Source organism: Ictidomys tridecemlineatus, chromosome 2 (assembly GCF_052094955.1).
Source record: "Ictidomys tridecemlineatus isolate mIctTri1 chromosome 2, mIctTri1.hap1, whole genome shotgun sequence".
Classification (NCBI taxonomy): domain Eukaryota; kingdom Metazoa; phylum Chordata; class Mammalia; order Rodentia; family Sciuridae; genus Ictidomys; species Ictidomys tridecemlineatus.
In genome coordinates this window covers 177,835,874-177,860,737 of record NC_135478.1, presented here as the reverse complement: position 1 = coordinate 177,860,737, position 24,864 = coordinate 177,835,874, and the positions used below count along the sequence as shown (strand labels likewise).

General features: G+C 37.3%; 1 protein-coding gene across 1 annotated transcript in view; it reads right to left on the bottom strand.

Annotated features, from left to right (window-relative positions):
- Nucleotides 1-24,864, bottom strand: part of Slc26a4 (solute carrier family 26 member 4) — a 55,214-nt gene that overhangs the window by 22,723 nt on the left and 7,627 nt on the right. Inside the window, exons 4-10 of the mRNA XM_078040247.1 lie at nt 19,590-19,700; nt 17,428-17,612; nt 16,252-16,416; nt 8,769-8,921; nt 8,587-8,669; nt 2,312-2,459; nt 1,198-1,311 (exon numbers count right to left, since the gene is read on the bottom strand). Of these exons, the coding sequence (XP_077896373.1) occupies nt 1,198-1,311; nt 2,312-2,459; nt 8,587-8,669; nt 8,769-8,921; nt 16,252-16,416; nt 17,428-17,612; nt 19,590-19,700 (959 nt within the window). The remainder of the gene's footprint in view (nt 1-1,197; nt 1,312-2,311; nt 2,460-8,586; nt 8,670-8,768; nt 8,922-16,251; nt 16,417-17,427; nt 17,613-19,589; nt 19,701-24,864) is intronic.

Sequence of the window (24,864 nt, the reverse complement as noted above, 5' to 3'; positions counted from 1 at the left end):
ACAGATCTCCGGCTGGTTATGCCTCCTGGTTTGGACTATATTATTTTACCTGCTCTCTCAGAGGTAGAAATGCTTGCAAAAACAATTTAAGAAAAATTCTGAGAATTAACAATAAATTTTTGTTTCAAAGGAGCCCAGACACTGGAAGAGGTCAATTCTTCCAACTCTGTAATTATCACAATCCTTTATAAATAGGAGAGGAACAACCTGTGTACCATGGGGACAATTAAAACTCTCTAGGCAAGCCACTGTTAGAGTCTTTTGTTTTCTCAGTTGTTCTCTTTCATAGTTATTTGTGTGTGTGTGTCTCTGCCTTAATAAAATGCTGTAAGAAGATGCTGTGTGTGTTTTACACTATTTAGTTTGGATCTGTTTTACTTTTAGAGTCTGAATGCACTTTTACTTTTAAATAATGCTTCTTCCTGTGTTGGGAGAATAAAACCCTTCAGGCATAAAAGAGGCACAATTCCTGAGTCTGTCCCTAGCCCAAGGTCACTGGTTTGGCATATCTGATTCTGTGCCTGGCTTTGAGAACCATTCCTGACCTTTCTGACTCACTGGGATTGAGGGGTTATCCAAAGATTAAGTGGGATGCTGGTTCTATGGTCATCTCATGAAGACAACTGACAGCACATTTAAAAAGGCAAGATTAAGTACACATTCAGAACTTCAAGAACAAAAATCATACTTGGGAATAAATGCCAAAATGTGACAATACAAGATATTTTTGGCTAGCAAACTCCTATTCTATGGGACCAAAGGCCTCTGGAGGAGGTTCCTGATCCTGGTAAAGGAAATGTGAAGAGAAGTTTTCACTTTCCTGAAAGCATAATAACACAAAGCCATGAAGTGCTTTTACTGGGCCTTCACTTTCCCCAGGTTAGAAATTACTAACAACCAGCATTCTTCATCCCCATCCTTGGCAGTAGCCAATGTCCCTAGAAAATCACTCCAAGTGCAGTGCTACATGAGCATTGACACAAAGGTTTATAAGAATTGCCATCTCAGGAAATCATAAATGTTGCTTTTCAAGAGGTTTTTGATGGGGGTGATTCAAACAGATGAACAGGCCCAAGTTGGATCCAATGAGGAAACACAAGTCCCTCTCTTCTCAAAGGTCAACTGTCGCAAGCCTTTCTGAGCTGCCATTTCTTGGCTTGTTCTATGTGATTAATGTTATCTGCTGTCATTCCATACCTGTGTCTTTCCCCCAGTGCTCTCTTGGACAGCTGTCCGGGACAAGGCAGTGGTGGCCACAAAACAAGAGAAGAATCCTGAGAAGATGTTGCTGATCCCAAAGGCAATGAATTCCTAAGGGAGAGAATGGATGACGTAATACTACAAATAGACTCTTTGCAAGACCCTCACCTCACGTTCAAAGGAAACTGCTAAATCAATCCTGCCTGGTGGTCCAATTTTATTTTTACATTTAAAGGTATATGAGGATCTTATAAAACATCTGGGGTTTGGACTCCATAGAATCTAAAAGAAACTTCACAGCTGTTGATTGTACTAAAGGTTGACAAGAAATAGTAACTTGTGATCCTTTGCTAAGATGCCTTTACACTGCCTGGTGAGCAGCACATCTGCAACTCTCATAAAAAGTTTTTCTGTGTTTGGATATTTGCTATAAAACATAATATAACTAGCAGAGCTATTATTCTGCTTGATTACTAGTCATTTAGCTGTAATTGCTATGCTGCTTTCAGAAACATCCAACCACAAAACCTGCAGTCACCTGACAATGTATCATATGCTTACAAAAATTGTCCTGTATTTATTAATTACACTGTGAACTACCACAACATAAAGTGGTCATAGCTATTAATTGTATTTTTACCTTGTTTTGTCATATTGTGCTGCCATTAAAAAAGAAATGACCAGAAAGTGTTCTCATTCTGATCTAACATGATAACTTTGAGGGTTCGTTGTGTCCTGATTGAATTAGCTCTTTTAAGATTAGGGTTATTTCAACCTATTTCTTAAAAAGCAAAGTGATTTGGGGGTGGGGTTGTGGCTCAGTGGTAGAGTGCTCACCTAGCATGCTTGAGGCACTGAGTTTGATCCTCAGAACCATATAAATATATTGTGTCCACTTAAAACTAAAAAATGATTTTTTTAAAAAAGCAAAGTGATTCAGCATGCATATTTCAAAATAATTTCTTATTAGGAAGCCTGAGAGAAAACCCAACTCATTAAGGACTTCTGGAAAAATCCAAGTCTTTCTTTAGCAGAGATCAAAGTTATTCCTGTTTATGTTTCTTTCTTATTTTCTGCTCTATAAAAGCAGCTCAGCAAAGGGCTCGCATACCTGGTTCCCATCGATGGTATAGTCGTGCTTGATGGCATAGACTTTTCCTACAGATACCGCAATAGCATAAGCCACCACAGCGATGGAAAATGATGCAGTCAGCATCTTGGAAAACAAGTTCACCGGGGGGAGTGCAGGAGGCAGAAACCTAGGAGTTTTTAAATGAAAAATGCAGTGAAGATTTGACAACAGCTCCTTTTTTCCCACCTCACCAAATGCTGCATCCACTCAGGCACATGAAAGAATGAAAGGTCATGATCCAAGAGAATGAAGAGCACATATAATGCATGAATGGCAGCATCCACATCCCCACTTTTAAATCAGAAGTCAGTGCTATCTCACTGGCCGCTTTCTTTGAAAGCCTCTCCTAAACCTCTGACATGAATAAAGCTGCCTTGACTGATTGATTCTTCAAGGTCATACGGCTCTATCTGTGACACTTCACATGTTAGAATTTCTCCTTTCACAATTTAAGCTTAAAAGTCTTTGAACTTAAAAGATATTCTAACCACAATATGAGATTTACTCGTGTGAAGAGGTGTCATTTTGGTTAAAGAGACTAATGTATGATATTAAAAGAGTTCAGTGGAAAAACTGGGTGTGTTGGTGCATGTCTGGAATCCCAGTGATTCGGGCAGCTGAGGCAGGAGGATTGCAAGTTCAAGGCCAGTCTGGGCAATTTAGTGAGTAAAATATCCCAGTGAGTGTGTGGTTAAATGACTACTGTTTGACAAAACTAGAAGTGATCTATTAAAACTACATAAATAAACCTATAATTTTATAATCAAGAGATTGTCCCCAAATGTGTAAGTTTGGGGGATGACCTTCAAGTACCCATAGCTTGATAACTATCCATATGGTGTAATTTCAGACCCCCAACCATAAAAATATCTCTCCACCTACCTCATTTACGCCTGAATAAAGATAAAGTGGAAAATTAGATTCTTAGAGAAAACCACAGATTTAGAGTTAACAAGCATCCTAGATATTGCTTAATCCACCTCTTTCATTTTGTTGATAAGGGAACTGAGACCCTGAAAGGTCTAGATATGAGAGTTAGATAGTATGACTTTCTAGGTAACAAGATCTTTCTGGTTCTCTGCTCTTATTAGGCTTTCTCTTCCCAAGGGGAGAGGCTTAGTTTTTAGATGCCTTTTCTTCCCATATCCCATCCTACCTAGGTGTAGGCTCTAGCATGCACCCCATCTGTAGGCAGACAGACAGGACATTGGAAACCCTGAGTGACTCACCATTATATCATCAGCTAGTCTGGATATGACCTTGGACCTCACTTCTTAAAACCAGGCTTCATGGGGCTGGGATTGTAGTTCAGTGGTAGAGCACTTGCCTAGTATGTGTGAGGCCCTGGGTTTGATCCCCAACACCACATAAAATAAATAAACAAAATAAAGCATTGTTTCCATCTACAACTAAAAAAATATTTTTTTTAAAAAAGGTTTCTTTTTTCTGAGACCCAGTCAACCCTACTTCAGGTAACTATGGCGCCTCAGGATAACTTTCCAGCCCTGCAAAGAATTTAGTTTTCATAGTCCCCTAATGTCCATTGCCTACCCACTGCTTCCTTCTCCAAATATTACCTGATCCTTGATTGTTCAGGGTCACAAAGGGGAAAACTTGAAATCAAAGGACCTCAATCACTCTGTGAGTAACTTTATGACTTGGGCATGTTGTTTAAACCTGCCAAGTCTCAGTTTCTTTGGCCATCTAGTTAGGACTATGCGTTGTTCTCATAGAATTAATTGCAATATGACATAGTGAGGAATTAGTACCTACACACATATTAGGTGCAGTTTAAATGGGGAGAATCTAAATCTGTTATATTCCTGCCACCTTTCATACTGTCTTGTTGGACCTTAGTGTTATCAATTATTTGCCCCAAGTCAACTAAAGCCCTGGCTTCTGATGACCTCTGCGTAAGCCTTTCCTCTAGTACTTGTCCTCCTTCAGTGGATATAACTCTTTACAAATTGTATGCTCACTCAGGGGGCTTGTTTGGCCCCAGCCAACCCTGTCTGACCTGATCATGAGATAACACTACCAAGAGCCTGAAGGGGAGACGGCATATGAAAACCCACTGATCTGAAGATGAGGATGGGAAGGCGTGAGCCCTGAGGTGCCACAGAACCCATGAAGAAAGTCAGGCATGTAAACATGGTGCTACTTCTAGTTGGACCTCAACATTTGACAAAAGTGCCAGTGCTCCAGCTAAAGGAGGAAAATGGCCCTCAGAAATCAGCCAGGAGACGAACTTCCAGAATTTTGTTGGCCACTCTCCCCACTCTATGTCCTTCCCTGAGCCACACTTCCAAGTACAACCACAAGCAGCATGATAGGGAGGAGCCCTGGTGAGGAGAGAACCAGTCACTGCTGAGAGATGAGGCAGGAATGAGTTTACATAGGGATTAAAATTTAGAGAATAGGAGCTGGAATTGTAGCTCAGTGGCAGAGCGCTTGCCTAACAAGTGGGAGGCATTGGGTTCGATCCTTAGCACCATATAAAAACAAATAAAATAAAGGTTTCATGTCCATCTATAACTAAAAATATTTTTTAAAAATTAGAGGACAGAGCAGAAAATTGTGTTACAGCTTAAAATACAAGCAGTGATGTGTGCCTGTAATCCCAGTGACTCAGGAGGCAGGAGCATTGCAAGTTCAAGGCCAGCCTGGGGAATTTACAGAAACCCTGTCTCAAAATAGAATAAAAAGGGATGGAGATGTAGCTCAGTGGTGGCACATTCCTGAATTCAGTCCCCAGTAACACAAAAACACAGCCCACCATACACAACCAGGATGACAGAGGGGTAAATGAAAAGCCCAGGTTGTGATAAGTAAGAGACTGGACACATTAAGAGCTATAGGATTGGGCTCAGTTGTATAAGGAGAAAGGCAGGCTGTGATTGCTCTCTTGGAACGGGAGCTCCCAGTTTGAGTGAATCCTCAAAGGCTGACTGGACATAGGCAGGTATCAGCACCTATCCTAGCTGGCAACCTAATTCTGGATTCACAAAATCTGACTATTCCAATAACTTAAGAAAATGGCAAAGAAAGCACACAAACACACAGAAGTACCTTTTCAAAATCCGGGGATAGTTCTGTGACCTTAGAGGTTTGTGGAAAGAGAGCCACTGGCATTCTTTATTCTTAAATAGGGGACACACAAGGGGAGGTTCCATGGAACATTCTATCCCAGAAAGAGCAAAAGGGTAGGATTACAAAGGAACGGGTGACTGTAACTAAACCCCACTGGGTGACGCCTACTCCTGGAGCCATGCCTCATTATCTGAGCGAAGGTAAAGCCCAAGTTATTGCAGGGCGCAATAATTGTTCAGTATCTCTTGCTCAGGACTTAAGGGCGTGTATTTCCGGACTGGCTCCCGACAGGCTTATTTATTTATTTTTTAGTTGTAGATAGATACAATACATATATTTTATTTATTTTTATGTGGTGCTGAGGATTGAACCCAGTACCTTACATGTGCTAGGCAAGTGCTCTACCACTGAGCCCCAGCTCCAGCCCAGACAAGCATATTTTTACCAGGAAGGGAGTGGAGAAAAGGACAAGGAGTCACAGCTTTTGTCAGTCTAGTGTGACATTTTTATTGGGAACCAAGCAATCCTAACATATGGCTCTGACCCTGAATAGGATGAAAGCAAGCTGCCAACAGCAGCCTGATTGGAGGCATGAGGCAGGGAGGAGATGAGAAGGTGGCACACCCCCCTTTCTCCCTCTCTGTTCTTTGGCCTTTCCCAGGACTCGCCTCAGCCATTAGAACATTCTCTTTCACTTGCTCTTTTCCAATGTCTCAGTGCTACCCTTTCTTTCTCAGGTTTATTAATATTAGAATTGTTTTTATGCTACCAGGTGATATCAGATAACAAAGGCCTTTCTTGTGGCTTGTGTATAATGACACGGGGCCTTGGTATTTTATCCCTTCAACAAATATTTTCTGAGAGTCTTCTGTGAGATAGGTACTGTGCTAGGGAGACAGAGCTGAGCAACACAAATGGGTTTATTGTCCTGTTGGAAGAGCTGATAGTCCTCACAGCCAGCAGGCTATTAGCTGACCAGGCTGACCAGGTGGTCTGTCAGAGGATTCAGCTTGATTAAACCCAAGGTAAGAGGCTCGGGATCCATTCTCAGGAGAAGCCAGTCAAGAAAGCTTAGTAGAAGGCCGGGAAGGACAACTAAGAGCAGCAATCAACTAATAGAATATGGATTTGGGGGGCAGGGCATATGCTGCCCCCCATATCCACCTATAGTTTGTTACATATTAGGGTGCCTGACAAAAGGGATCTATGAAATACAGTTTTGTATAATTTTTATAACTACCCCAAAATTGAATATTAGGGTAAAAACTCCATAACTCAAGTAGCCACATTGCAATTTTTTATCATTAAATTCCTCTCAGCTTTAGAATTCACTACTAAAATTCAGATCTTCTAATACAGAGTTTCCCACATTTACCTGATCAGAAGACTCATTTGAGACAGTTTTGAAAATAATAATTTTCAGGCCTCTATTCTGGGAAGCTTGATTCAATAGTTTTGGGGTAGGAGCCAGGAATCTTTGTAAAGAAGGTCTCACATGTTTCTTACATGTGTAAGTTTGAGAAATGCTATTATGGGTAATATGTAACTCAAGTCCCATGTAGCTAGTTGTTTGTTTTGCAGTAATGGGGATTGGACCCAGGAGCTCTCTACCAATGAGCTATACTCCAGTCCTTTTTTTTTTTTTTGGTACCAGGGATTAAACTCAGAGGCACTTGACCACTGAGCCACATCCCCAGCCCTATTTTGTATTTTATTTGGAGACAGGGTCTCACAGAGTTGCTTAGCACCTTGCCACCAAAGGGATCTATGAAATATAGTTTTGTATAATTTTTATAACTAAAAATTGGAAGTTGTAGATAGATACAATACATATATTTTATTTATTTTTATGTGGTGTGCCACTGCTGAGGCTGGCTTTAAACTCACGATCCTCCTGCTTCACACTCCCAAGCCACTGGGATTACAGGCGTGGGACACACGCCTAGCCAACTCTCCCTTATTTATTTATTTATTTTTATTTTGAAATGGGGTCTTGGCCAAATTGCCAAGGCTGACCTTGAACTTGGTGTCCTCCTGCCCCAGCCTACTGAGTCTCTGGGATTACAGCCCTGTGCCACCAGGCCCAGCCATTTTTCAAATATTTTTTGAGGTGGAAGAAACTTGGAAGAAATTGTGAGATTAATCAAATGGGAAGATAGCAGTTTCCTGTGAAACAAGCAGTAGGAATTAGCTCACCTGAGTAGTTCCTATCAGGATCATGGAAAAACAAAGACCAGCACAAGGTGCCTCAGCTAAGATTAAGCGAAGGGAAACCAGTACTTACCAATCAGCAGCAAGTCTAGTCATAAATGCTATAAGTTAATGTTACATATGTGATAAATATCTGGGATTCTTTTTTAACATCATATAACAAATTTATAGTGTAAAACACTTTTTCCACTCTGCATTTTATGAGAGCTCTCACTGGCATTTCACAAGCTTGAACTGAGGCTTCAGTTGTTGTAATTACCCTTCACATACAACTACACAGTGACAGAGATGGAAACTACCCAACTTATTTAAAACTCCCCTTAAAGGGCTGGGGATGTGGCTCAAGTGGTAGCGCGCTCGCCTGGCATGCGTGCAGCCCGGGTTCTATCCTCAGCACCACATACAAACAAAGTGTTGTGTCTGCCGAAAACTAAAAAATAAATATTAAAAGTTCTCTCTCTCTCAAAAAAAATATTCTTTTAAAACTCCCCTTAAGATAATGCAACTTATGTATAGATACAAAAGATATAATTATTATCTAAGATAGATTAAATGGTAGAGAATTTATGCCAGTTGACCCTGACTTCTCAAGCAGATTGTTCACAGTGCAATAAATGCTACTGATCATAACTGTGTAATTCTATTGTGTTGTAATTATACATATGAGTTTAAACCAGGATTCTGGTGTTAAATGTACACATCCTGCCACATTTTAAGAAAATGAAGGGAAAAGAACATATATAGGGACTACTTTTAAACAAATGGCTTGAACTTTATCCATGCATGTGCTGTTTGTCTGATGCTTTGCACAAATAGGTGTTTCTTTAAGATCATACACAAATAGGACTACTGAAAAATCACCAGTAAAGTGAGGCTTGTAATAAAAGGTTTCATTTAAATAGAAAGTACTGGCTTTATATGTTAGCATTATCTAAGAGGAACGTCATACTCACCCCCTTGGGATGGATTTAACAATACCAGCATTGTAATTTTTTTCTAAGTTGGCTCCATATGAAATGGCAGTGGCAATTATGGTCTGAAATAAAATAAAAGAACTTATGAAACAAAAAAATCCACAATCCCTCACTTGTCAACATAATTAATGCTGAATTCTCTAACTATATGTTCTACTTACCACAATTACCTCTATAGGAATAGGAACTGGGATTTTGTGTTTAAATCGATCATTTAATTCCTTAACTGCCATACAGATGACAATGGTGAGTAATCCAGCAATGAAATCAGCAAGATTTGTATCACCAATATTTTGAAAAATCTCTACCAGAGTCTGTAAAGAGAAAATTATTTTATATACTTCCTGTTGCAGAGACATACACATACATAAAATCAATTCTCCCCTGGATTTTCCCACATGAAAAATCAGATCATCAAACAATATGTGAACATTTTATGTTAAATCATAATAATGTGTTGGTTAATACAGGGACCATTAAGTACATGCTGTCTCTGCTAAGTGTAGATACATACATGTGTATATGTAAATATACCCAAATGTATATATATGTACATGTATGAGTATACATTAATGACAGTCTACTTGAAGAAGTAAAATTATGGGTGGTTTCTACATTCTTATTTTTTATAATAAAAAGTGAAGAGCTTTTGGGGGGCTGGGATTGTGTAAGAGTGCTTGCCTCGCATACATGAGGCACTGGGTTTGATCCTCAGCCCCACTTAAAAATAAAATAAAGATATTATGTCCACCTATAACTAAAAAATAAATACTTTTTTTTAAAAAGTGAAGAGCTTTTTAAAAATGTCATTATATTCTTGTCCTTGCTGACAAGCTTCAAAAGTTTATATCTTAAACTGTTTTTTTCAGGTGTTATTAAGTGGCCTAATTTTCTTTTTTTTTCTTTTAAATATATTTATTTTATTTTTTTATACTTTTTTATTTTATTTATTTATTTTAATATTTTTTTTTTTTAGTTTTCAGCGGACACAACATCTTTGTATGTGGTGCTGAGGGTCGAACCCGGGCCGCACGCATGTTAGGCGAGCGCGCTACCGCTTGAGCCACATCCCCAGCCCAAGTGGCCTAATTTTCACTAGGTGGATAAGGAATTATTGAGACTAAAAGCTAACAAACAAAAAAGTCCCATTTGTTTTCTTTTGGGGTGGAGGGTGGGGGTCTCAATTAGCCAGCAGCTTAAATAATGCTTTTCCCTAAACCCAAATAATACAGGTAATAAAAATAAATAAATAATCCTAAAATACATCCATATGTAGATACAAGTGCACTGATTTATTCTTTCCTTCTCTTATTTTTTTCTAACTGGATATCAGACCCCCAGGGGTGCTGTACCAGTGAGCTACATCCTCAGCCCTTTTTATTTTTTTATTTTAAGACAGGCTCTCACTAAATTGCCAAGTCTGGCATTGAACTTTCTTTCTTTCTTTTTTTTTTTTTGCAAGACAGAGAGAGAGAATTTTAGTATTTATTATTATTATTTTTTTTAGTTTTTTCGGCGGACACAACATCTTTGTTTGAATGTAGTGCTGAGGATCGAACCCGGGCCGCATGCATGCCAGGCGAGCATGCTACCGCTTGAGCCACATCCCCAGCCCTGGCATTGAACTTTCAATCCTCCTGCCTCAGCCTCCCAAGTCACTGGGATTACAGGTGTACATCACCGCATCTGACTGATTCATTCTTCATGGCAAAGGCTATTAAATTGATCTGTAGGCCAAGTAGACATATTTTGAAATTAATTTGGTACATAGTTTAAAGTTGAACTAAGATAACCACTAAAGATAATTCTTTTCCAAGTGAGCAGAGAAGCCAGGTCAAGAAATGTAAGTTTTGTTTTGTAAATAAGAAGTTTTTGGAATTGAGGGTATTCTTAAAGGAAATTAGCAAAGGAGTCTGCAGGAAAGAACACTAATATCTTTGTTATATTTGCCTTGTGTAAGTCACAACTTAAGAAGACATCCCTTAAATCTTTGAGATTTGTGATCTCTCAGTGAAGCTTGCTTTTCTTTGAATGAATCTTTATATAAAGATAAAGGAATGAAACATCTTACAGTTCACAACAGATACCTTGTTGATTTTTGCAGGTAAGTAAAATTCTTAAAATAATTATAATGATAATCTGGTAAACATTATATAAAGAACACAAAGTCATCTAAGAATCATTTTTCGAGCAACCTCACTCTGGAACACATTCAAGAGTGAGGGAATGAGGGAGTATTTTGCAAACAAAATACATTCCACCAAGAGCTTGGATGGGAGCTCAAACATTGAGCTTGTAGGAAGCCTTTTGGACTTTCACTCAAAGAGGATTTTTGTTCTTATTTTAAACCCTGTACTCCTAGCAGGAACTGGGCTATCTGCTTTCCAGAATCACTGAGAATTGCTGGAGGCAGATAGGCTGACAGAACAAGATTTAGCCAGCAGCCCCAGGATGGAAGAGAAAGGGAACTTTCAGGAGCAGACGCAACAAGAGTTTTGTCCATCACACACAGGAGCCAACGGTCCTACTCCTTACACAGAGGCTTGAAGGCTGTCATTGCTGTTTGACCTTAGGAAATCAATTTTCTAATGAGGACCTTCATTAATTCATGAGCTAGGTATAATATTTTGATTAACTGTCTATATAATAAAGGTTGACTTTCCAACTCAGCATGGGAAAATTCCAACTTAAAAAACAAAACATTTCGACTAATTATCCTAACCACAGAAATATTTTCACATTATAAAAATCAGTACAGAAGAGCTGGGAATGTAGCTCAGGGGTAGACCCCTTGCGTAGTATGTGCAAAGTATTGTGTTCAATCCCCTACACCACCAAAAAAAAAAAAAATCACTACAGGATAGTTCCATTTAATCTAAGAGTCACTTAGACCTTTGAATAAAAAGCACTTTTTGCAGGGTGCAGTGATACATGCCAGTAATCCCAGCTATTCGGGAGGCAGAGGCAGAAAGATCACAAATTCCAGGCCAACCCAGGCAACTTAGCAAGACCTTGTCTCAAAAAGAAAAAAAAAAAGGGGGGGGCTGGGGATGTAGCTCAGTGCTAGAGTGCCCCTGAGTTCAAGTCCTAGAACCACCACCAAAAAACAAAAGAAAACAAAACAACTCTGTTGTGTCACAAATAATAAGAGCTGCAAAAATCAAAATCAGTTCATATTATACAATTGTTTCAGCAAAGCATATATATATTAGGTTTCCTACACACTGAGTAATCATTCAGGATTTCTTATGAAAAGTTCTACAGTAGAAACTTTAGTCTATATAGAAATAAAACTCAGGGCTGGGGTTGTGGCTCAGCGGTAGAGCTCTCGCCTCGCACATGAGAGACCCTGGGTTTGATCCTCAGCACCACAAAAAAAATAAATAAGTGAAATAAAAGTATTGTGTCCAAGTACAACTAAAATAAATAAATAAATATTTAAACAAACAAAAAAGAAATATAAACTGAAATAGTCATAGGAAAAACAGTGGAATGAATCTGACATAACTTCCTATGTACATATATGAATATACCACAACGAATCTCAACATTATGCACATTCACAAGACTGGGATCCTAAATAGAATATGATAAATTCCATGCTTGTATAAATATATCGAAATAGATCCTACTGCCATGTATAACTAAAAAGAATAAAATTTAAAAATAAACAGAAATAGAATGTACTCAAAGAGAGAAGAGACACTCCAAGGATGTTCTGAACAATAATGCTAATTGAGTTTTCTGTAAAATACTAAAATGTGGATAAATATATGATCCTGTATTTTAGTCTAGAATTCTAACATAGTTCCAATCATGTTATTGACTTTTCAGTAATGTATAATATTTCACTATATTTCTTATGACATTTGGGGAATTTTAGGACATTTCATTTAGATAACTATTCTTGCCCATATTACCTAGGTGTAAAAAGCCATAGGGAAAAAATTACACCTGATCTTGTATATAATGAAATTTACCGGTTAACTTTGAAACTGTATTTATTTTAGTTTATCTTATCTCCATGAATATAACAAACCTTCATAATCACCTCTTGCCTTCAGGAACTTTCTGCTATCAGATATTTTGTGTATATGTATATTACCCCTTAGTGTGACTTTATGCTTTATTAAGGGTGTAAATTTAACATACTGAAGTAAGTGACAGGTTTGATCAAGCTAAGCTGTGGCTTTCAAAACTCTCAGCTTTGGACAGAACTTCAGTGCATTCTTCTTCCTCACCTTGAAGCAAGTAGCATGAATTTAGTAAGCAAACAAAGAGACAAACCATTCAAAGTGAATGGAGGAAAACAACCACTTTACTTTAGCTACATGGTAGCATTAGTATTATTAATTAATTAGTATTATTAACTCTGAATTGCTGCCAACACCCTGTCATGCTCACTTCTGCATTCTATACCCAAGCATCTCTGGCATTTGTGAACTAATGGTTTTTCTTTCATTCCTAATAGTTCCTCCTTCAAATTTTTGTATTTATTACTTCTAGTTATCAGTACGTCTTTGAAGGACAGGCTGGGACAAACCAAAATACATTGTTACAAGAAAAATATTTTAATTTGTACATGATATTATAATAAATTAATCACATTCCAGGCAAAGTGTTTTATAATAATCTTTCCTAGAAGAATCCACTATTGCTGAATTTATTGAAGGAGTCTCTTATAAATACTTACAATAGTAATGTCATAAGCATGGGTCCATTCAGGGACCAAGTTGCTCTTTGAACTTCATGCAATAATTTCTAGACCTGTTCATTCTTTTTTTTTTTTTTTTCCCAGAATAGAATGCTTGCCGGGCATAGTGACACATGCCTGTAATCTCAGCTACTTGGAAAGCTGAGGCAGGAATATCTCAAGTTCAAACCAGCCTGGGCAATTTAGAAGGATCTTGTCTCATAAATACAATTTTTAAAAAGAGATTGGGATGTAGCTCAGTGATACAGCCCTTCCATAGCATGAGTGAGGCCCTAGTTCAATTCCTAATACCACAGACTTTTCAGAATAGAAAGTTTATATTTACTATCAAATAGGGGTAATTGAAATCTTTCATCACACTTGACTGGCCTATAAGGAATTTCCTGCAAAATTCTACAACAGTAGGCTCATCAGTTATAAGAAATGTACCACTCCAGTACAATATACGATGTTAATAGTGGGAAGGTTGAGGATGAACAGTGGGTATATGGGAACTCTATACTTTCTGCTCAATCTTTCTGTGAGCCTAAAGCTTCTCTGAAAAGTAAAGTCCATTAGAAAAAACCCTATGGCACATGCTAAACTGAAACTTCAGGAATAATATTCAATTGGAAATAAGTGACACAATGATCATGTTTGGTTTTAAAATTATGTTTGACCTTGGTCTTACATGTCCATGTTGCTTTAGTCCTTGTGAAACTGGGGCCATTAGCAGCAAGTTTCTTCTTAAAATAGTCCTAAAAGATTATATGAATCATTTCTCCTGTTCTCCAGATGTCCAGCAATGGCCAGGATCCCTGGTCAAGGGCTGGCTTATGCCTCCTGTGATTTGAGTGGATGTAGGCCTAGCACTGTTCTCGGAAGGAGGTGAGCATAGTTAGTAAGAGATGTCTTGGTGGGTTTGTACTGGGAGTGAACAGTAACTGGCACATTTGGTAGCTATTCAATAAATCTTATTGCATAGGTCAATTGAATGGATGAAAATGAAGGAATAGATGAAGTGTTGATGGAGAAAGCGTGAAAGCAGCCAAAGATATGTGACGGGCTGCAAAAGTGACAGAGCCTGTCTGAATAAGAAGTCTGAAGTTCTCAAAAAGAACTGAGGATTTGGAAAGGGGAAAAAAATAATGCTGAATCAGAAAGGAGGCTATACTAATATAGCTTTCTCATATTCTCTATATTAGTATAGCTATACTAATATAGTTTTCTCATAGGCTGGTTCTCTGGGAGGTAAATAGTAACCTCCATGAGGTCTATTCTTCCATGATAATGAAAATAATAAAAACAATAAACTGAGTTCTTAGTATATGCTAGATATCATTTTTAATGCCTCACCCAAATTTTCTTTTAAAATCCTCTGAGAGATAGATATTACTATACTCTGAGAGATAGATATTACTATCACTCATTTTATAATTAAGGACATGAAAGTTTAGGGAAGTTAATTTTTTGTTGTTCTTTTTTTTGATTGATGGTATTTTTAATTGTTTGCTTATTTTGCAATACTGGGGATTGGACCCAGGGTAACCTAGCAATGAGATACACCACTGTTCTTGTAAAATTTTTTATTTTGAGTCAAAGCCTCATTAAATTGATAGGACTAGCCTTGAACTTGGGGTCCTCCTGCCTCAGCCTCCCGAGTAGCTGATATTACAAGCATGATCCACTTACACCCAGCTAGGGAAATTTGTAGTAACATAACCAGTCACATAGGTAGGTGGTGGAAACAAGACTCCAACTCGGGTTTGTTGAAGTTTAAAGTCCATGATCTTAATCACTATGTTGTTCTCCATGATCTCAATCACTATTTTGTGGGTAATGAAAGGATTCAAACCCCACTGGTACCTTATTTTTGCATGGTATAATTCCCCTCAAGCTAGAGTGACATCATGTTACTATTATCACCCATTTTTTTCAAGCATTAGTAACAGGCTTTATATAGAATATATATTTAGATCCAAGAACTTCTTCAAATCTAATTAGTGTGATCTATATCCTTCTTTTGCATCTCTTTTGCATGTTGAGTCATCTTGAATTTAATGTTCCTTTTCATTTATAATTGCTGAGACATTTGCATTATGCATTTTATGGACTCTCATAATTAGAAAGGGCTAGAGAAATACATCACCAATCATTTCATTTTTAAAATAAGACAGAAAAGAAGCCTTGAAATAATAATTTCAAATAACAACTTTTTAGTATTTGCTATGTGTTAGCCCCTGAACCAAGTGCTCCTCATCTATTCTTTTGTGTGTGAGCCTGTGTGGTACTGGGTTTAACCCAGGGCCTCTGACATGCTAGGCAAGCACTCCACCACTGAGCTATGTCCCCACCCTTCTCTTTTATTCCTATTTAACAATCCAATCAGGTTGATACCATTAACAACCCTATTTTACAGAAAAGGAAACTGAGGCATGGTGAGTTGCTCATGGTAAGTAGGAGAGTCAGAATTTGAATCCAAGTCCATCCAATTTTAAACCTGAACTTTCAGCCATTACCTTCCTTGATGTATTCAAGGTCATTTATCTTGTCTTAGCAAAGCGGAGACTAGAGTTCCAGTCTATTGCACTCCAGAACTGTCTTTATTTCAGCATATTGCTTTCTTCACGAATGTTTTTAGGTACAGTAACATTTCAGAAACCATTCTGACCAGTTGAGAACAAGGATTTGCAAAATCTGCCTTCTTCAATGTTATTTATGATTCTATTTCTTCTTTCAGAGAAAAATGTTTTCAGTGGTTACAAAAGTATATATGAGGACTAGGATTGTGGCTCAGTGGTAGAGTGCTTGCCTCATATGTATGAGGCACTGGGATTGATCCTCAGCACCACATACAAATAAATAAGTATGTATGGAAAACAGGTTATCCAGGCTCAAGTTAAATGGAGAAAAAACAGTGACCCATCCCCAAAATAAAAAGCAGCACTTACATAGATAATGGAGAGAACTCCGTTATAGTTTTGGGTTGAAACGTTGAGGACAATCTTTAGCTGCGAGACCAGTACCTGGAAGGCAGCAGCTGTTGTAAATCCTCCAACCAATGGATCTGCCAAGTACCTCACTATGAATCCAATCTGCAAACCTCCAAATACCAGCTAGGATGAGAAGAGAGTAAAAAGTTAAAATGTTTTCCTGAGAAGCTAGGTTTGTGGCACACACCTATAATCTCAGCAACTCAGGAGGCTGAGGCAGGAGGAGAATCATTAAGTTCAGGGCCAACCTCAGCAACTTAACAAGACCCTATAAAACTTAGCTAGACACTGTCTCAAAAATTTTTTTAAAACAAAAGTGTTGGGGATATGGCTCAGTGGTTAAGCACCCCTGAGTTAATTCCCCAGTATATATATATATATATATATAAAAAAGTCTGAGAAAAGAACCAGTTTTCTGGAAATATTGATAAATTAAGTTTAATATCAATCAAAACACCTTGAAATATAAACCTCAAAGTATTTCTGTGTATGTACTAAGAAAAGCAAACATCATGTAGATTTTTTCTGTGACTTCCAGGTCCCATGGCTCCGCTCACCAGTATATATACTTTCTTTCTCTCATCCTCAACTGAATCAGGCATTTTCATCTGCTTTTTTTCCCCCCTTCTATCTCTACTTTTGATAGTAAGTAAATCTTAATAACTGAGGTCTTGCAAACTATTTCAACATCTGGCTAAGACAATGTATTTGGAAAATAACTTTTGGGTCCCGGAAATTACTTTGTTTTCCTTTTAGATGAATCTTTATGTTCACATGTTTTGAAGTTACTTATTGCAAATAAGAATCACATAATGGAGTTGGGGCTGGGGCTTAGTGGCAGAGTGCTTGACTAGCATGTGTGAGGCACTGGGCTGGATCCTTAACACTTCATAAAAATAAATAAATGAAACAATTATTTTAAAAAAAAAGAGAGAGAGAGAGGGGGCGGCTGGGGTTGTGGCTCAGCAGTAGAGTGCTTTTCTAACATGTGCGAGGCCTTGGGTTTGATCCTCAGCATCACAAATAATTAAATAAATGAAATAAAGGTATTGTGTCAACTACAACTAAAAAAGATTATAAAAAAAAAGAGAGAGAGAATCACACCAATCTATATTTTACTTGTATGACCATTACCTGTATGATTCCAACCAAAAGGGTAAGGGTGCTTGCAATCATTACTCTTGCAGTATCTCTGGCTGTTGTATCTAGCATGGTAGTATTCAAGGTACTTCCATTATTGCTGGACATGAGAAATTGTTCATCGGGGGCCATACTTAGAACAACAGATCCCACCATTAAACTGACCACAGGGAAAGGTCCTGGGGAAAAAGTCTCTTATCATTAATCAGTTATTAATCACAAATATTTAGACTCAACACGTCTATGTAGGATTATAAAAATGTATGAAATAATTAGCTGTGGCTAGGAAAATATTGCTTATTCACAAAAGAAGTTGAGAAGTAGATATCTCAAGTCATTCATGATCCAGAAATGGCCACCACACATGTCAGTAAGTGATCATGATACCCATTCAGGATGCTTTGTGAATACATAGGAAAGGTGTTTAGCTAATTCTGTGTGTGATCCTCTTGTACATGGGGGATGAAAGTTGGGGTGGGAGTTGTCAATTAAAGCTTTCCAGACAAAGGCATCATATAAATTGAATTCTTACTTGTTCTACCTAATTGTTAATCCATAAAATAATATTAACTTCCTCATGTGTCCAGTATCCTGATCTCTGAATCCAAGTGCCTTGATCAATATCACAGGGTCCAAATTTGCAAAGGAAGTATGTAGTTTCTCTTTCTGTCTTTGCAAGATAAATTATTTTTTCATGTCAAATGCCAGTCTGTTAAATTGTAAGTTTAAAAAAGCTCTGATTTCTCAAGGGTTGTGTTTTCTCTTATATGTGGAAGCTAGAGAAGAAAAAGGAGAAGAAAGTTGGAGTGGGGATCTAATTAAAATCAAAGGGAGATCAGTAGACTAGAGAAAGGAACTAGTGGGAGGAAGAAGGGGAGGAACATGGGAAGTACTGGAAAATGATATTGGCCAAATTATATTATTACATTGTGTGCATGTACCAATATGTAACAACAAATCCCTCCATTGTGTGCAACTACAATACACCCATTAAAAATGTGGGAGAAAAAAACTGATTTCTTCCAGGAAGTGTTCCATTCACTACTGATATTTATACCCAAGATGATCCTATTATTTGACCAACAAAGGGATTTGTTGTTGGGAGAACTCAGTACCCAAACCCAGTAAACTGGAATGTCTAAATGTAGAGAACACTGAGGAAAAAATAAACTCTTTTTTTTTTAAAATGTTCCTTGCATTTGACACTGATGGATCTCCAAGATGAGAAAGTTCTTTCATTTAATAACCTCTTTCTGGAATCCTCCAGACAAGGTAATGAACTAGATAATGGGAGAGATACAACTAAGCACAGGGACATGGGTGGTGGGTAGAGTAGATGGTTATATTTGTTTCAAGAGGATCATCCAGGTAGACATGTCTAGCCAACAGATGGATACAGGAACAAAACTATCTTTAGTGTAAATGTCAAATTTGCAGGAAATAGCATTAAAACATTCATTTACTAGAACATTCTAACAAAAGAGAACTTAAATTTTAGAAATGGCAGGAAAACCTTTTATGAGCCTTGCCAAGAAGAAAAATCAAGCTTGGTTTCTACATTTTTTGGCAAGATTTTGCTAGTCTTCCAATTTTAGTAACTTAAAAATCAGTATGCTCTTTAATTTAATGAATATGTATTTGATGAGTATAATTTAATAAATGCTAAGTTAATCTAGTAAAATACTGATTCAAAGACCTTGCGAAGATTTGTTACCCTGTCATTTTATATTTGGGAGAACAATATCTAAATATAGAGTCAAATTTATTACATTTTTAAAATCAAAACATACTAAGGTCTAAAGGCAGGATTTTTCAGTCTTTCAAATTTATCCTCTTAATTTTAAAAAGGTATGTATACAATTAACTAATATCATTGACTAGGAAGAGTAGACAAAGCATCAAAGCCTGATTTCCTTGGAAAGTATTAACAAAGATAAAGAAGACTGATGCATATAATATAGCTAAACACTTTGAACATGAATGAAGACAATTATAAAATATGCTTATATTTACCAACTGAGGGGCTGTGGTTGTAACTCAGTGGTAGAGTTCTTGCTTAGCAAGTATGAGGAGGCACTGGGTTTGATCCTCAGCACCATATAAAGATAAATAAATAAAATAAAGGTATTGTGTCCATTATTAAAAAAAAAATTTACCAACTGAAATGTGTCTTGATGTTCCAAAGATGAAGTATGTCAGGATAGGAAAAAAAGCAGAGTAGAGGCCATATCCAATGGGAACTGCAGCCAGCAGAGCATATGCCATTCCTGAAATTACATTCAAAGTGATAAATTCACAAACAAAAGATACAGTATATTTAGATGTGTAAGACTTTTCATTGATACTCTCAATTTATGGGTTCAAAACATCAGCCTGTCCTGAGTGGTTTCTTTATCTTGCATATAGACTGTGCCTAGGCTACCATGCAGCATACGATTTAAATCAGAATAATGATTTCATCTATGTGCCTTATCTGCTCAAATGAACAGACTTGATCAGTATTTCCATCATTGACTGATCATATCAAGTCAGATATTGACTAAGAACTTAGTAAATTCAGGGCTGGGGTTGTAGCTCAGTGGAAGAACACTTGCCTAGCACATGTGAGGCACTGGGTTCAGTCCTCAGCACCACATGAAAATAAATAAATCAAATAAAGGCATCTACAACTAAAAAAAAAATTAAGAAAAAAAATCTTAGTATATTTAGTGAAGGATCAGACCAGTTTTTGCATGTGGACAATTTTGTCTGAGTTCATTCACTGTCCCTCCATGTTCAGTCACTGTTGCATTTACCCTTCTCTTTTCATTTTGGGGAGCAGATGTTAGATACAAAGCAAGACCAAAAAAAAAAAAAAAAAAAAAAAAAAAAGACAATTGTACTTAGCAGCAGGCAAGATAACTGTATCCTGGTAAGGGAAAACAACTCCACCAGTAGGCTATGCCAGCAGCCTGTGGGCCCACAAATGTTAAGCTATAGAGAAATCAACATTTCAGTGTATAAGAGGGTTGGAAGAGGATCATGACACATTCTTTTTCTTGGTTAAATACTTAGGCAGTCAGTATAGCTTAATCCATAGTACCTCCCCACCCTTCAGTCTCAACAAGAGAAAGTCAAGTCTTTTGACCCTGAGTTGTTAGTAAAGGACTATACAATTTTTTTTTAACAGTAATAGCAACCCAATCCAAATGATCTGGCCAACAGGCACTCAAACTATTTTCTGAATGAATATCTTCAAATAGGAAATGGCTAGTTAAATTATACTTCATCCATGGTATTTCTAAGTTGTTGATTTGGGGGGTGGGGTGGGCAGGGGGGAATGCATGTAATTCCATGAGATGTAATTGATGTGATGTATAGCAGGACATGGAAAACTGTGAAGTAAATTTTTTTATAAAGTGAGAAAAATAAAGATTAAAAACTGATAGTGAAGGCATGTTCCCACTCTTATTAAATTATTTGTTTAAAATATATATTTTAATATAAATTCAGATATGCAAAAAGATAATGAATATTAAAACACTCATATATCTATAATCTAGCTTAAGAAATGTTATTGACAGTACCACTGAACCTCTCTGTATCCTCTTCCTCAATCACATTCCCTTTTCTCCCTCCATCCTCAAAAGGTAAACATTATCCTGAATCTGGTGCTTATTAGTCCCGGGCATTTTGTATACTCTTATATAGATATGCATTTTTGTGTTTAGTACAATAGTTACTAACATATGAATATCATAACATATGAATGGGTTATATGGTAGGATCAGAAAAGACTTCCAGTTTATAGAAGTGATTTTTTTCATGTTCCTTATATATATTTTCTAGTTTTCTACATAAGTATTCATTCATTCAACAACCATTGATTATACACATATCAGGTATGGTACTACTGAGGTCTCTGCCTTGTGGAATTTGCATTCTAGAAAAATATGTATAATTGGTGTAATCGTTTTAATAGAAAAATTACAATAAGGAGTTACAACAACCAATAGTTCCAGGAACATGGATTTAGAATAAAAAAATGACTCCTCAAAAGGAAGACAATAAAGGAAAGAGGAGGGAATTACAGCACAACCTGTTTCTAATGGACATTCTTCAAGTTCTTCTCAAAGCGTTCCATTTCCCTAAACTGGGCTCTGTAGTTTAAATATACATATATATATATATTTGTAGTTGGACACAATAACTTTTATTTAATTAATTTATTTATTATGTGGTGCTGAGAATTGAACCCAGTGCCTTGCACATGCTAGGTGAGTGCTCTACCACTGAGCCACAACCTCTGTAGTTTTTAGTATGCCTGGAAAAAATGAGGACTTTTTCAATATCTGTTTAGAAACACCTGCTACTCAAGTATATTGCAATCATCTTTATTACAAAGGAACTTGGTACTACTTTTTAAAGTATTCAGTTTGTAAAGAAACCTAAGCCATTAATTTAAATTATGAAATCTCTTTGTTGGTCCTATGATGTGTAGGATGGTGGCATCAACTGCTAAAGCAGGTGCTACTAAACATTTGGAAATACCCAAAAGGCAAGTCCTCCCACTATGTGAGGACACAGTGGTCCCTCACCAGAAACTACAGGGGCCCTCATGTTAGACTTCTTACCCTCAAGAACTACAAGAAACAAATTTCTACGTTTATTAAATAAGTAAATGTCAAAGATAGAAAGTAGATAGCAAAGGTGGGTCCAAAATTGCATATTAGAAGCACATAGCACAGCTGGACCTGATGGTGCATGCCTATAATCCCAGAGCTCAGGAGGTTGGGACAGGAGGATGACAAGTTCAAAGCCATCCTCAGCAAAAGCAAGGTGCTAAGCAACTCAGTGAGACCCTGTCTCCAAATAAAATGCAAAATAGGGCTGGGGATGTGGCTCAGTGGTCAAGTACCTCCGAGTTCAATCCTCAGTACCCATGCCCCAAAAGAAGCATCTAGCACTTGCCCATTTCACCTGGGTTAAATCTCTAGGAGTGTGTGCATGCACACAAAAGTTTCCCCTTCAAAACTGGTTTGGAGAGCCAGCTATAAGAGTCCAGGGGAATAAGCAGCTATGTGTGATTTCACTTGGGAGCTAAGTCACACTAAGTAGAATCACGAGCAGTACATTGTGAGGGGACTGCCCACCGCTTTCCCCACAATAGATATTTGTGATTATATAGCTTCTTCCTGCACCAGTATACACTACTTATTTCTTGGCTCACCTCCCATGGTCCAGAAGAGGCAGCAGAGGCCATTCACTCTGCCACCTTTGTTTATTCCTAAGCTTTTTGAATCCTGGATATTAATCCTCTGTCAGAAGAACCCCAGATAGATATAACCAGAAAAGAATGTCTCCATAAGATGTAGTTAAACAAAGTACAAAACAAATAAATAATATTAAAAGCTGCAAAAGAGAAGCATAAAGTCACATTTAAAGACAGACCCATCAGAATTAATTTCTCTGTAGAAACTCAAAAGTCCAGGAGATCATGGAATGATGTATCAAGAAGATAAAATGATTATAAATATATAGCGATATATGCTGAATCAGAGAATCCAATGTTATAAAACAAAAACTACTAGACATAAAGGGAGAGATAGGCCACAATGAAATAATAGTTGGTGACTTCAAAACTTCACATCATCAACAGAACATCCAGATTAATAAAAGAAAAAGAAAAAAATCAACAAAGAAACATTGAGTTACGGATCAAATGGAATTAAGAGATATCTATAGAATATCCCATCCAATAGCTGTGGGATACACATTCTTTTCATAAGCACATGGAACTTTTCCTAGAATAGATTAGATATTAGAACATAAAATAAGTCATAATATTTTTTTAAAAATTGGAATAACTTCTTGCATATTATCAGATGATAATGGAATGCAACTATAAATCAACAGCAAGACAAACTTCAGAAATTATACAAACACACGAATAATACACTTTGAATGAACAGTAGGTTATTGAAGAACTTGGGGAGGGGTAGAATTAAAAATTCCTAGAATAAAATGAAAATGGAAACTCAATCTACCAGAAACTATGGTACAGTGAAAGCAGTACTAGTAATGAAGTTTATATCTATGATTGCCTACATTAAAGAGAGAGAGAGAGAGAGAGAGAAAGAGAGAGAGAGAAATCTCAAATAATAACCTAATGATATATCTCAAAGTCTTAGAAAAACAAGGGAAAACTAAACCCAAAACTAGAAGGGAAAAATAGTATAGATCAGGCAGAAATAAATGAAAAGAGACTAAAAGAACAATACAAAGAATCAATGAAACAAAGGTGGGTTTTTAAAATTTGTTTTTTGTGGTATTGGGGATTGAACTCATTGAACTCAGTGTTAGGCAAGTTCTCTTCCAATGAAGAACACCCCCAGAAGAACTAATGAACAAATTCAGCAAAGAAGCAGAATGCAAAATCAACATTAAAAAATCAGTATCTTTTCTATATTCCAATAATGAACTCACTGAGAAACAGGAAAGCAGTCTGATTTACAATAGCCTCAAAAGAAAAACAAAAACCCAAAGAGTAGTAAACTTAACCAAAGAGGCAAAAGATCTCTACAAGGAAATGGTACTGGGGAAAGTGGATATCCACATGTAGAAGATTGAAACTTGACCTTTATCTATCAACTTGTACAAAAATCAAATCATAATGGACCAAAGAGACCTCAATGTAAGACCTGAAACTTTGAAACTGCTAGAAGAAAACTTACAGGAAACATTTAAAGATATTGGCACAGGAATGATTTCCTGAATAGAACTCCAATAGCTCAGGTAACAAAAGCAAGAACTGACAAATGGAGATTACATCAAATTAAAAACTTCTTCATTGCAAAGGAAACAATCTACAGAGTAAAAGAGAACCTACGAATGGGCAAACAACTTTGCCAACTATTCTTCTGACAGAGGATTACTATCCAGAACTCAAAATCGTAACAACCTAAAAACAAATAATCCAATAGTAGAAGCGAAGGTGGGAGTGAGGTGCGCCTCTGTAGTCAGGCTGAATGGCCTCTGCTACCTCTGCCAAACCATGGGAGGTGAGCCAAGAAGTCAGACCACTCAGGACACAGAGGTGGTGAGGTGGTGGTATGGGCAGCCATCAGGGACTGAGTGTGGGGAGCCTGCTGGCTGCTGGCCTGGCCTGGCCAAACTGGAATTGCTATTCTTGGCCACCGCAGGGCAGTCCACACTGTCTTCTGGAATCCTTATCACACAGGAAGAACATTTTCCTGACATTTAGGTGCTTTTATATTCATCTCAAAACACATCCTGAACTCAGGGCCTGGCAGGTATTCTTATGTTGTCTTCTAGAGTAGGTAGTTCTGCTTCTCTCATCCAGCCACTTTCCCTGTTGAAACATGGATATCTTTCTACACATTACCTCCATGGTTTGGAATGGAAAAGACTGCTTTTCTTTTGTTCCACCTT